At 39.4% G+C, this 13,481-nt stretch overlaps 2 protein-coding genes across 3 annotated transcripts in view; both read left to right on the top strand.

Moving 5' to 3' along the window:
- LOC139381379 (leucine-rich repeat-containing protein 1-like) overlaps nucleotides 1-3,394 on the top strand; it is an 81,025-nt gene extending 77,631 nt beyond the window's left edge. Inside the window, exons 14-15 of one of the 2 annotated variants that reach the window (XM_071124862.1) lie at nucleotides 145-264; nucleotides 413-3,394. In XM_071124862.1, the coding sequence (XP_070980963.1) occupies nucleotides 145-264; nucleotides 413-436 (144 nt within the window). In that variant the 3' untranslated portion in view covers nucleotides 437-3,394. Of the gene's footprint in view, nucleotides 1-144 lie in introns of both variants that reach the window. The other variant, XM_071124861.1, reaches the window with a different exon arrangement.
- A 2,844-nt stretch (nucleotides 3,395-6,238) lies between these two features.
- On the top strand, nucleotides 6,239-10,908 carry LOC139381267 (protein scribble homolog). The gene is made up of 6 exons (XM_071124733.1): nucleotides 6,239-6,244; nucleotides 7,048-7,251; nucleotides 7,449-7,685; nucleotides 7,895-7,984; nucleotides 8,351-8,428; nucleotides 10,582-10,908. The coding sequence occupies exons 1-6, from the start codon at nucleotides 6,239-6,241 to the stop codon at nucleotides 10,906-10,908; spliced, it is 942 nt and encodes a 313-aa protein (XP_070980834.1).
- Nucleotides 10,909-13,481: the final 2,573 nt, after the last annotated feature.

Below are 13,481 nucleotides of genomic sequence, written 5' to 3'. Positions count from 1 at the left end.
AGTGTATAACATTATATACGTTGCTATGAAGGTAATATAATACATGACAGAATGACAGACCTGTTGATTAATCTGGGTCCATTCAGTCTTACAGCTCCGTCTCACTGTTTCTCCTCCCTGTCCCTCTTTATTTCCTCCCCACAGGGAACGCTGATGCGACGGGCCACTCCTCACCCAGGCGAGCTGAAGACCATGAAGAAAGCAGCGGAGAACCTCCGCAACGACCTGAACGCTGCCAAAGGCCTGGATTCCAACAAAAACGAGGTCAATAATGCTACAGTCACCACGTCTGTGTGACTCTTACCTCAGAAACATTCTTACCTCTTGTGTCTCTCACCATGTTCTCCTGCACAACCCCTTGAACCTACTTTTCCCCACAAACCCCTCTGCGATCTACCTACCCCTCCTGCAGCTCATCCCTGGGACTCTGCTGTGATCCTCTTGTCCAGTATCTTACTTCATCTCCAATACCCTGCACGGTATCTGGCTCAGACTACCAGGGCCCATGTGCCTTCTTTTCAAACTATTGTGCTAGCTTTTCAAACCGCAATAATATGCACAGGTGTGTTCCTTTTTAAAGGTATTTTTTAAAGTTAGTGCTTTTTAAAGATGTATTTGTTCCTTTTTTTTTTTTTTTACAGACAATAGGTAGTTGCACTACTGTAAGTCTTAAGTATATTAAATATTGTTGACATCTTTATATATATTTGATTTATTTTTTAAATACTGGGGGAATATTTCTTTTTACATTTTGGGGATACTTAGTTTTTGGACCTACTGATTTAAGGATTATTGTATAGTCATTTGTGAATATCGATACTTTTATACTTTTTGGCAGCTCAGATGGTGTAAATTAAAACAATGTATAGCAAGTTTCTTAAACTATCGCTGAATTTAAAAAATGTTACCTTGGTATTTGGTACGTATTTTATTTCCTTTTTAGTGTTTTCCTTTTAAGTAAAAATTAACAAAAATGCAGTTGCTAATGTCAAAACAATATAATTCCCTTTGGGTGAGTAGACAGCCTCGAATCTTCTTTTCTACTCCATTGTCTAACTTCTTAATCAAATCCTAAACTCATTTTTATATAGACATGTTTGGTAATTTTGTAATTAAGTTTGGAACATGTACCATAACCACTCTCCCACATCAGATTGAGTGGAAGTGACAAGGCTGTCTTACTTTCTTTCATTGCGATTCACTGCTTTGAAATGTTTTCTTAATACCAGATACCAGAAACAGCTGCATTTTAACATTTGCCACTTTCTCCATTTAACACATGAGCTTAGACTTTCAATGGCCAATTTCATTACAAACAAGGTAATAAGAACCAGGGTGGAATCTTTTGAAAATGCAGTTTAAGCATACACTAATGCACTTCTTAGTTTATTGCGTCTTAATAAAACGGAATGTTCTTCAAATGGTACACTACAACATTGATTTAACTTTTTTTGTTTTAAATGTATTTCAAGGAGAGGACCATATACATTTGTTTTAATGTGGATTTCATCTTTCTTTTAAAATTATTTTATTTTAATGATCAAGCTGCACAAAAACACAATTTGAAATTGGCATGGACACTGAGCCTACAGATTTGGACGACTTTTAACCACTGATAAAATAAAATGGGTTTAAAACCAAACATGATTCGTTATTCCCCTTAACTTCGTTTTTAGTCCATTAGTCTTTAGCGTTTCAGCCTTTAGTCCTTTATGAAAAATGTAGACCTTCTGTTTTTACTTCACCATCTCACAATTGTTAACATGTCAAATCATAAATGCCATATTTTTTGTATTCAAGCCGCACATGCCCGTTATCATTGATTATTCTTAAATACTGTATGTATTTGCCATTAAAATTGGATTAGATTTTAACCGTTTAATTTCTATTTTTTTAAAGGAAATTACTCATAGTTTTAACAAAGCCCATTGATTACAAGCTCATCAGGGTGGTCATTCACACATTAGTACTTTTTCCTCAACCATTCATCTCCTGTTTTGTCCATCCAACTTGCATTGCATGACTTGTGTATATAGTATGCAACACCTCACCTAACTGTCATGTGTTGTATGTGAAGTCTGCTTGTCTTGAAATGAGAGTGTAAGTATGGACTGCATTCATTGTTGTATTCACAAAGTTTAAATTCCATGTGTTTATCTCAAGTAGATGTTTATATTGTATTAATACAATGCAATGAGTATCGTTATCCCTAACCGTTCCCTGGTTTTATTTAGGCTTGTAAAGGCAAATTATACATCCCCCGAACAGCTTGTATGATTTTTAAGTCTACAGTACCTTCAGAAAGTATTCATACCTCTTGACTTATTCCACATTTTGTTCTTACAGCCTGAATTCAAAATGGATTACATATATTTTTCCCACCTATCAACACACAATACCCCATAATAACAAAGTGAAACATGTTTTTAGACATTTTTGCTAATTTATTGAAAATGAAATACCCGCCTGAGTCAATACAAGTTAGAATTACCGCTGTGAGTCTTTCTGGGCAAGTCTCAGAGCTTTGCACACCTGGATTGTACAATATTAGCCCATTATTATTTTCAAACCGCTTCAAGCTCTGGCAAATTGGATGTTTATTGTTGCTAGACACCATTTTCAAGATTTGCCAATGGTTTCAAGTAGATTTAAGTCCAAACTGTAACTCGGCTATACAGGAACATTCACTGTCTTCTTGGTAAGCAACTCCAGTATAGATTTGGCCTTGTTTTAGGTTATTGTCCTGCTGAAAGGGGAATTCATCTCCCACTATCTGGTGGAAAGCAGACTGAACCAGGTTTTACTCTTGGATTTTGCCTGTGCTGATAGGTGAATTAATCTCCCAGTTTCTTGTGGAAAGCAGACTGAACAAGGTTTTACTCCAGGATTTTGCCTGTGCTTAGCTCCATCCAGTTTCTTTTTGTATCCTGAAAAACTCCCCAGTCTGTAATGATTAAAAGCATACTCATAACATGATGCAGCCGCCACTATGCTTGAAAAATATGGAGTATACGGATAGCCTAGTGGTTAGAGTGTTGGCCAGTAACCGAAAGGTTGCTGGATCAAATCCCGAGCTGACAAGGTAAAAATCTGTAATTCTGCCCCTGAACAAGGCAGTTAACCCACTGTAGGCCGTCGTTGTAAATAAGCATTTGTTCTTAACTGACTTGTCTAGTTAAATAAAGGTTCCTTTTTTTATATAAATAAAAAAGTGTTGTATTGGATTAGCCCCAAACATAACACTGTATTGAGAACAGGATGCATGTTTTGGAATAGTTTTCTGTACAGGCTTCCTTTTCACTCTATCAATTATGTTAGTATTGTGGAGTAACAAGAATGTTGTTGATCTATCCTCAGTTTTCTCGTATCACAGTCATTAAACTCTGTTTTAAAATCCCTGGGTGGTTTTCTTCCTCTCCGGCAAGTGAGTTAGGAAGGGCGCCTGTATCTTTGTAGTGACTGGGTGTATTGAAACACCATGCTCAAAGGGATATTTTTACCCATCTACCAATACTGTAGGTGCCCTTCTTTGTGAGACATTGTAAAACCTTCCTGTCTTTGTGGTTTAATCTTTGTTTTAAATTCAATGTGGGACTGAGGGACCTTAAAGATAATTGTATGTGTGGGATACAGAGATTATGTAGTAATTCCAAAATCATGTTAAACGCTATTAGTATTAAACAGAAGCCATGCAGTTTATTATGTGACTTGTTAAACAAATGTGTACTCTTGAACTTATTTAGGCTTGCCATAACAAATGGGTTGAATGTAAACATTTCAAACAACTTCATTCCACTTTGACATAATGGGGTATTGTGTGTAGTCCAGTGACCATAAATCCCATTTTTAATCAATTTTAAATTCAGGCTGTAGCACAACAAAATGTAAGTCAAGGGTTTGTGAATACTTTCTGAAGGCACGATATCACCCTGCTTCTGAAGTGTTCTGGTCCTTAATAAATAACCAATAGAACTGTATAGCTTACTTTTCCTTATCTGCCATTTTGTAAAGGAAGTGTGTACATCTCCCAAAGGGACTGTCTCTCTGATTTCATCATTCCTGGAAAGGCAGAGCTCACTGTTTCCTGCCATGTCAGTAGACTTCTATAATTGATTAAAGCCTCTAGATTGCTACAATATCCTTTGGTCTTAACAGCTGCAATGATGTACGTGGTGCTTTGTCTCTGAAACCTAACAAATGAAATACAATCATCTACTGATAAATATGCATAGATCTGGTCATGACCGGCACTGAATTGCATGAGCATGCAGTTCTTAAGTGTGTAAATTAATTAACAAGAATGTAAACTAATTGAGACTGGAGAACAAAGTTTCCTTTCATCTGAAATGTAGACAGATATACCGTCCGGTAAGAATATAATTTCACAAGAACTAATTATCTCCGAAAACAGTACTGCTACATTACATAGCATTCCTCCTCATGCCATGGTGCTTGTTTTGGCAGCCTGTCTAGTGCCTGCACAGTGAACTCACTGTATCATGATTCCATTTTAATCCTTCAAAAATACAAATATTTAATCGGAGCATTATTAGTGCGAATGATCGAAAGGTCAATTTAAATTTAGTTAATAATCAAATAAAGTGTATTGTTGCTTAACAATACATAATCTAACACATTTTTCTGTGTTCAATTGTAATTTATGTATAATGTGCATCTGGTTTCCTCCTGGCTTTGTATTCTTATTGTGCAATAACTTCTGGATTTATCTAATTTTGAACAGCAATGCCTTAAATGTTCTATTCAGCTATTTTGACTTTATCAAATATTTTCGGGGTAACAATTAAGTACCTGATTTGTTTTTAAATTAAAATCGTAAAAAATAAACAAATAGCTTCTGAGCAAAGAAAAACCTCTCGAACAAGGATTTTGCTAGGAGTGGGCAAGGTAAAACTGATAATTAGCTGTTATTGGCAGAGTTTTAGAACTCTTTCTTATTGGTCTATTAGCTACTTTACTGCATGTGTTACCATGAAAGGCCAAAAGTCCCTCCCACCAAAACAGGCAGAATTTTCAGCTGGACTTTTCAAACATCTCTTACACTAAAAGGGCATTATCATTTTCACAATTTCAGTATTAATCCAACCTCAATAGTGTGGAGATATATATTTATATATTTATATATGTATTTATATATATTTTTATATATATTTGTATATATATTTTTATATATATTTATGTATATATATTTATATATATATTTGTATATATATATTTATATATATATTTGTATATATATATTTGTATATATATTTGTATATATATATTTATATATATATATTTATATATATATATATTTATATATATATTTATATATATATATATTTGTATATATATATTTGTATATATATTTATATATATATTTATATATATATTTATATATATATTTATATATATATTTATATATATATTTATATATATATATTTATATATATGTATATATATTTATGTTTATATATATTTATATATATATTTATATATATATTTCTATATATATTTATATGTATATATATATATATGTATTTATATATATGTATTTATATATATATATGTAAATTAAATAGCGTTTGGGGTCTTGGCTATTTCACAGCACTTGGACACAGTCCACATACACTACATGACCAAAAGTTTGTGCAAACATGCTCGTTGAACATCTCACTCCAAAGTCATGGGCATTAATATGGAGTTGGTCCCTCCTTTGCTGCTTTAACAGCCTCTCTTCTGGGAAGGCTTTCCACTAGTTGTTGGAACATCGCTGCGGGGACTTGCTTCCATTCAGCCATGAGCATTAGTGAGGTTGGGCACGGATATTGGACGATTAGGGCTGGCTCGCATTCGGCGTTCCAATTCATGGGGTTGAGGTCAGGGCTCTATGCAGGCAAGTCAAGTTCTTCCACACCGATCTCAACAAACCATTTCTATATGGACCTCACTTTGTGTTCAGGGGCATTGTCATGCTGAAACAGGAAAGGGCCTTCCTCAAACTGTTGCCACAAAATTGGAAGCACAGAATTGTCTAGAATGTCATTGTATGCTGTAGCGTTAAGATTTCCCTTCACTGTAACAAAGGCGCCTAGCCCGAACCATTATTCCTCCTCCACCAAACTTTAGAGTTGGCACTATGCATTGGGGCAGGTAGCGTTCTCCTGGCATCCGCCAAACCCGGATTCAAGCATGATTCATCACTCCAGAGAATGCATTTCCACTGCGCCAGAGTCCAATGGCGGTGAGATTTACACCACTCCAGCCGACACTTGGCATTGCGCATGGCAATCTTGGGTTTGTGTGCGGCTGCTTGGCCATGGAAACTCATTTCATGAAACACCTGACAAACAGTTATTGTGCTGACGTTGCTTCCAGAGGCAGTTTGGAACTCAGTGTGTGTTGCAACTGAGGACACAATTTTTATGCGCTACATGCTTCTGCATTTGGCGGTCCCATTCTGTGGACTACCACTTCGCGGCTGAGCTGTTGTTGCTCCTAGACGTTTCCACTTCACAATAACAGTGCTTACAGTTGACTGGGGCAGCTCTATCAGATCAGAAATTTGATGAACTGGCATACTATTACGGTGCCACGTTGAAAGTCACTGAGCTCTTCAGTAAGGCCATTCTAATGCCAATGTTTGTCTATGGAGATTGCATGGCTTTGTGCTCGATTTTACACACCTGTCAGCAACGGTTGTTGGCTGAAACAGCCGAATCCACTAATTTGAAGTGGTGTCCACATGCTTTTGTGTATATAGTGTACATTCCTGCTCATGAACTTAAAATAAAAGAAAAGGCAGGTTGTAAGCTGACTGGTATATACGAATGTTTATTGTGTTACTGTGAGTACACTAGTCTAAAACTGTGCACTATTTCAGTTTAAAACTAAATGACACAATTTTAAAGTAGATAAGATAAACATATCTTTGAAGTGTAATCTCAATAAGCAAAATGAGTTCTGATCCACAATCAGACTAATCTGCAATCATTGTAGACTAATCATAACATGTTTAGCTATGCATGATATTTTCTGACTCTCCAGGGGTGTAGAAATGCTCAGGCTAACACATCCTCCAGTCGCAGCAGTAGCCACAACTGGCCCATCTCTGGCCTGCGCTGGGTGGGAGCCTCCAAGGAGCTCCTGCATGGGGGCCTCAACCTGTTCCCTGTCAATGACAGCGTGAGGGGACACTGCTCCAGTCCAGAGAAGGATGCTGAGCAGATCGAGGAGGAACAGCTTGAAGACGTGAGCATACTCTTCCGTTGACCTTATGTCTCATTGTTGTCTTTGATTTGATTCGATTTTCTTTAGATTTTGAGGTCTAACTTTGTTGACGTCCCACTTATTGGGTAGATCAAAAGGTTGTACTTAAGCTGCTGAAAGCTACAGATTGCAACTTTTTCCTTTCTCTCCCTCTTCCTTCTCTCCCTCCCTTCTCCCAGGATGGTTCTGTCCATTTCTCTGAGGGAGAGGGGATGCCCAGGAGGTTCAGGCATGACAGAGGAGACATCCAGGAGGACAGGAAACTGCAGCGATGCAGAGCTCAGCAAGCAGGGCCCAGTCCCCAGTCCCCCCCACATAGCACTGAAAAGTTTGCTAGCTCTGGGAAACAGGTCCAAGCTGGGGCTGCCGACAGGACCTCGTCACCAGACTCGGTCATCTCCAAAGTGCCCTTAAGAGTAAATCTGCACGCCCTATGATATAATGTATTCCATTTGTTTTTCAAACTTCAGTTCCTACTAGTGCTAAAATGCAAGTCCCATGGTATAGAAGCTTTGTGGTAGAGGTGTACCATTTTTCATTTTGTATGCATGCCAGGTTCTTCCTGTAGGTCGCTCTGATGAGATACAGGCTCATTTGTATTCTAATTGTGTTTTTCCCCACTTAGCTACAGATCAAAGTTTGCGGCCAGAGGGGCAGTCTGGGAATCAGCATTGCAGGAGGGAAGGGCTCTCTGCCTTACAAGGAGCGTGATGAGGTCAGCCTTATCGCAGGAGCAGCAGAGCTGTCAGACTTGATGCGGCACTGCTGCAACTTCAATCGAAGCACCACCTCCTGCATTATAACCATAGCTAATAATAATATCTGTGGAGTGGCATTTATTAATGGCAGGAATGTTAGCCAGCAGTAATATAGCAGAATATTTACTTAAGTAGTTGATATTACATTTCAGTGGTAGGTCTCAGCTGACTTATTTAAGAAGCATGAGAGATGGAGACAAATCCAGATTCAGATTATTGGAGGCGCAGTGAAACCACAGTTGATTAAAAAATGTTCCTTGATCATGTTCAATATTTAAATGCCAGTTGTTGTACTTCTACTAGTGTATATTTTCCTTTTTCAGGGCATCTTTATTTCCAGAGTGTCGAAAGGAGGGCCATCAGAAAAGGCGGGGGTCCATATTGGAGACAGAGTACTGGAGGTTGGACCCAAACATCCTCCCATGTTTATAGTCCCTGTAGTTTTAGCCGTTCTGATTATTTACACGTAGGTCTTTTGACCACCATATGATAAATCACCAGCCCACATCCCCTCCATACCAGGCTTAGTAAAAGAGGCCATTGCAATTCACCTCCTGGCCAGAGGAGGGCGCCATTAGATGGACACAAACTGTTGGCTGCAGTGTTAGACAGCCTCTTTTTCTGCATGTACAGTGAGGGAAAAAAGTATTTGATCCCCTGCTGATTTTGTACGTTTGCCCACTGACAAAGAAATGATCAGTCTATAATTTTAATGGTAGGTTTATTTGAACAGTGAGAGACAGAATACAACAAAAATCCAGAAAAACGCATGTCAAAAATGTTATAAATTGATTTGCATTTTAATGAGAGAAATAAGTATTTGACACCCTCTCAATCAGAAAGATTTCTGGCTCCCAGGTGTCTTTTATACAGGTAACAAGCTGAGATTAGGAGTTTAGGAGCACTCCCTTTAAGAGTGTGCTCCTAATCTCAGCTCGTTACCTGTATAAAAGACACCTGTCCACAGAAGCAATCAATCAATCAGATTCCAAACTCTCCACCATGGCCAAGACCAAAGAGCTCTCCAAGGATGTCAGGGACAAGATTGTAGACCTACACAAGGCTGGAATGGGCTACAAGACCATCACCAAGCAGCTTGGTGAGAAGGTGACAACAGTTGGTGCGATTATTCGCAAATGGAAGAAACACAAAAGAACTGTCAATCTCCCTCTGCCTGGGCTCCATGCAAGATCTCACCTCGTGGAGTTGCAATGATCATGAGAACGGTGAGGAATCAGCCCATAACTACATGGGAGGATATTGTCAATGATCTCAAGGCAGCTGGGACCATAGTCACCAAGAAAACAGTTGGTAACACACTACGCCGTGAAGGACTGAAATCCTGCAGTGCCCGCAAGGTCCCCCTGCTCAAGAAAGCACATGTACATGCCCATCTGAAGTTTGCCAATGAACATCTGAATGATTCAGAGGACAACTGGGTGGAAGTGTTGTGGTCAGATGAGACCAAAATGGAGCTCTTTGGCATCAACTCAACTCACCTTGTTTGGAGGAGGAATGCTGCCTATGACCCCAAGAATACCATCTCAACCGGTCACAAATGGAGGTGGAAACATTATGCTTTGGGGGTGTTTTTCTGCTAAGGGGACAGGACAACTTCACCGCATCAAAGGGACGATGGACGGGGCCATGTACCGTCAAATCTTGGATGAGAACCTCCTTCCCTCAGCCAGGGCATTGAAAATGGGTAGTGGATGGGTATTCCAGCATGACAATGGACCCAAAACACACGGCCAATGTAACAAAGGATTGGCTCAAGAAGAAGCACATTAAGGTCCTGGAGTGGCCTAGCCAGTCTCCAGACCTTAATCCCATAGAACATCTGTGGAGGGAGCTGAAGGTTCGAGTTGACAAACTTCAGCCTCGAAACCTTATTGACTTGGAGAAGATCTGCAAAGAGGAGTGGGACAAAATCCCTCCTGAGATGTGTGCAAACCTGGTGGCCTACTACAAGAAACGTCTGACCTCTGTGATTGCCAACAAGGATTTTGCCACCAAGTACTAAGTCACGTTTTGCAGAGGGGTCAAATACTTATTTCCCTCATTAAAATGCTAATCAATTTATAACATTTTTGACATGCTTTTTTCTGGATTTTTTTGCTGTTATTCTGTCTCTCACTGTTCAAATGGATCTACCATTAAAATTATAGAGTAATAATTTCTTTGTCAGTGGGCAAACGTACAAAATCAGCAGGGGGCTCAAATACTTTTTTTCCCTCACTGTTACAACAAAGTTATGCTGGTTTGTAGAACAAACAATATTTTGCTCTTAAAGCAAGTATACAAAAATATCTATATCTAGAGGGTAGATAACAATATATGAGTGATATTGCTATTGGTCAAAGAATTTACCTTTCATTGGCACTACAAATGAAATGTCAAACTCTTAGACCAAATGTGGATATGAATTGTGGGCCCATAAATATACCTGTTTATTTTAAGTGAATGCACATTCTGATGCGATAGCTTCTATTACCCACCCTTGACCCCTGCTTCTTCTTTTGTTGGCATCCAACCGGATCATTTGTCCATCTAGGTCAATGGCCTGGACATGCTGCAGGTCAGCCACCATGAGGCTGTCACTGTCCTGAGGAATGCCGGGAGCTGCATCAAGATGAAAGTCATGAGGGAGAGGACTATCCCGCGCCTCCATGCCTGCCGGGCCCAGCAGGAAAGCACTGTTGCCGTCACCGCGGAGACGGACATTCTCATGAGCTGGCAGCTTGTTGACCTGGAGGATGGACGCCAGCGACCCAAGGCCAAGCAGCCAGGTTCGGAGCCCTCTGTGGATTGTGACCTGACCAAGAGGATTGCGGCTGGAATCTGTAACGGCAATGGAGGGGTGAGTGGAGTTGACCACTAATGGCTCTAACTATAATTGTGTTGACAAAATAAAGGTGAGGCAGAACAGAATTATTTTAGGTTGGATATTTCACAGGTATCAGAAAGTCCTCAAGATGTCCTTTTAAAACGACTCCATTATTATACTGTCTTGTGTTCTCTGAACATTCTCTCCAGCTAGGTTATGGTTTTCATTATTGTTCGTGTCTTTGTTTCTTTTCAGTCTGATCTGCAGAGCGATCTTAATTGGTCCTTCTTAAAACGAGAACCGGAGGTCTCGTTTAAAAGCAATGCACTTCAAGTGGTGAAAAATACTATGACGGTAAGCAGAAGGATCTTCTCAGGGGTCAAAAAAATATGTCCTTTCCTCACCCCCTCTCCTTTATCTGCACTAGTCTGAAAAACTGACAAGGTGAAAGCCAGCTAGTGGAAGCTCATCATTAGGCTGGTTTTCACCTGGTCAAGTCTTTAACAACCAGTCCTGTTAATGGGAAGGAGACAAAGGCAGGACAGATTATGATATATATTTTTTAAGAGCCTCGCAAGACTTTCTGATGCACATAGCTGTGGGAAGTAGGGGTGCTGGGGGTGCAGTGGCACCCCCTAATAAATGTAAATAATCTTGCCAAAATGTGTAAAAAAAATATTTTCCACAAAACTCCTGTCTGAACCGTCATTAAGAAAACAAAAATACAGTGCCTTGCGATACAAAAATACAGTGCCTCTTGGCTGCATCTCTGATCAGTCTTCTCCTTGTATGAGCTGAAAGTTTAGAGGGACGGCCAGGTCTTGGTAGATTTGCAGTGGTCTGATACTCCTTCCATTTCAATATTATCGCTTGCACAGTGCTCCTTGGGATGTTTAAAGCTTGGGAAATCTTTTTGTATCCAAATCCGGCTTTAAACTTCTTCACAACAGTATCTCGGACCTGCCTGGCGTGTTCCTTGTTCTTCATGATGCTCTCTGCGCTTTTAATGGACCTCTGAGACTATCACAGTGCAGGTGCATTTATACGGAGACTTGATTACACACAGGTGGATTGTATTTATCATCATTAGTCATTTAGGTCAACATTGGATCATTCAGAGATCCTCACTGAACTTCTGGAGAGAGTTTGCTGCACTGAAAGTAAAGGGGCTGAATAATTTTGCACGCCCAATTTTTCAGTTTTTGATTTGTTAAAAAAGTTTGAAATATCCAATAAATGTCGTTCCACTTCATGATTGTGTCCCACTTGTTGTTGATTCTTCACAAAAAAATACAGTTTTATATCTTTATGTTTGAAGCCTGAAATGTGGCAAAAGGTCGCAAAGTTCAAGGGGGCCGAATACTTTCGCAAGGCACTGTACTACACCAGAGAGCGTAATTCAGCTACAGGGAATCAATAGCTTCTAAAAAAATTGCTGTGGATTAAGTTTTATCACAAACACTTACAGGCCACAATTTGGGCAGTACGAGCGCTAAATGTAGAACAGCTTGTTGCATTGTGGCCATAGACACAATCCATACAATGATTTTGGAACCTGGCACTGACGGTTAAACTGATGGGTACACTAGCAAAAGCTGCCAGTCCTGACTTGAATGGGAACTGCCATCTATGGATTATATTTGTATGGCTGTCAGTTTGCCCTTCACACATTTCAAAATACAATAGCGAGAAAAACATAGACCTACTGTTTGGAAAGCAAATGACTACGAATCTGTCAATTCTCAACAACGTTTGAGCTATTCTGAGTGGGCAGCACTGTTTTTCAAAGTAGCTTATCTTGAGATATTGGAACAAGTGAAAGTTTATTTGTAGCATACTATATATCAGGATGTCCGATAGTAGAATTTGGTGCCAGACCAGTCATGCATATGGATCGGGTGCGTAACCCATTAGGAAGTACACCTACGCCGCCATCAATAAACAAGTCATATTGGCCAAATAAGCCACGTCCTTAAAAACAGCCTTTAACAAATTACAGAAAGACTATTCCTTGTTTCAATTGCGGCCATTCTGACCTTGAGCAAGTCAGTTAACCCCCAATAATAACTGCTCCCTGGGCGCTGATGACGTGGAAGTTGATTAAAGCACCCCCTCTCTGATTCGGAGCGGTTGGGTCAAATGCGGAAGACTCATTCCGTTGTGCAACTGACTAGGTATGCCCTTTCCATGACATTTTTGTTTGTTTTTACATTCCTAAAACAGGAAGAGAAGCCCAGAGAGAGAGAGATATGCAACGACACCTGCATGCATTTCTTAATCCATGTCAGAGAGGCTATACAGATATAGGCATGAAGAAGGAGGCTAGTTTGTTAATCAAAATATTATATTGTTAGATTATAGGAATAACTCTGGTAGTCCTCAAACTTTCTTCCTCACCTCAAGTTCAACTGTCGGAGTCAGTTGGAGGGCAAGTGTGCACTGCCTTCATATCATAAGCCTGCAGTATAATAGGTTAATAGCCATACCATACCAAACCTTCACAAAAGTTTCTAAACTTTATTTGGGTAATATCAAAAGTAAGTCAGGCCGTTGTTCATAGTGAAAATACGAGCAGGATATTATATTGCGGCAAACACAACATTACAGTTAAAACTTCATTTGGCCAA

This window comes from Oncorhynchus clarkii, chromosome 23 (assembly GCF_045791955.1).
Source record: "Oncorhynchus clarkii lewisi isolate Uvic-CL-2024 chromosome 23, UVic_Ocla_1.0, whole genome shotgun sequence".
NCBI lineage: Eukaryota > Metazoa > Chordata > Actinopteri > Salmoniformes > Salmonidae > Oncorhynchus > Oncorhynchus clarkii.
Note: the sequence above shows the minus strand (reverse complement) of the source record. Positions and strands in the feature narration are given on the sequence as shown.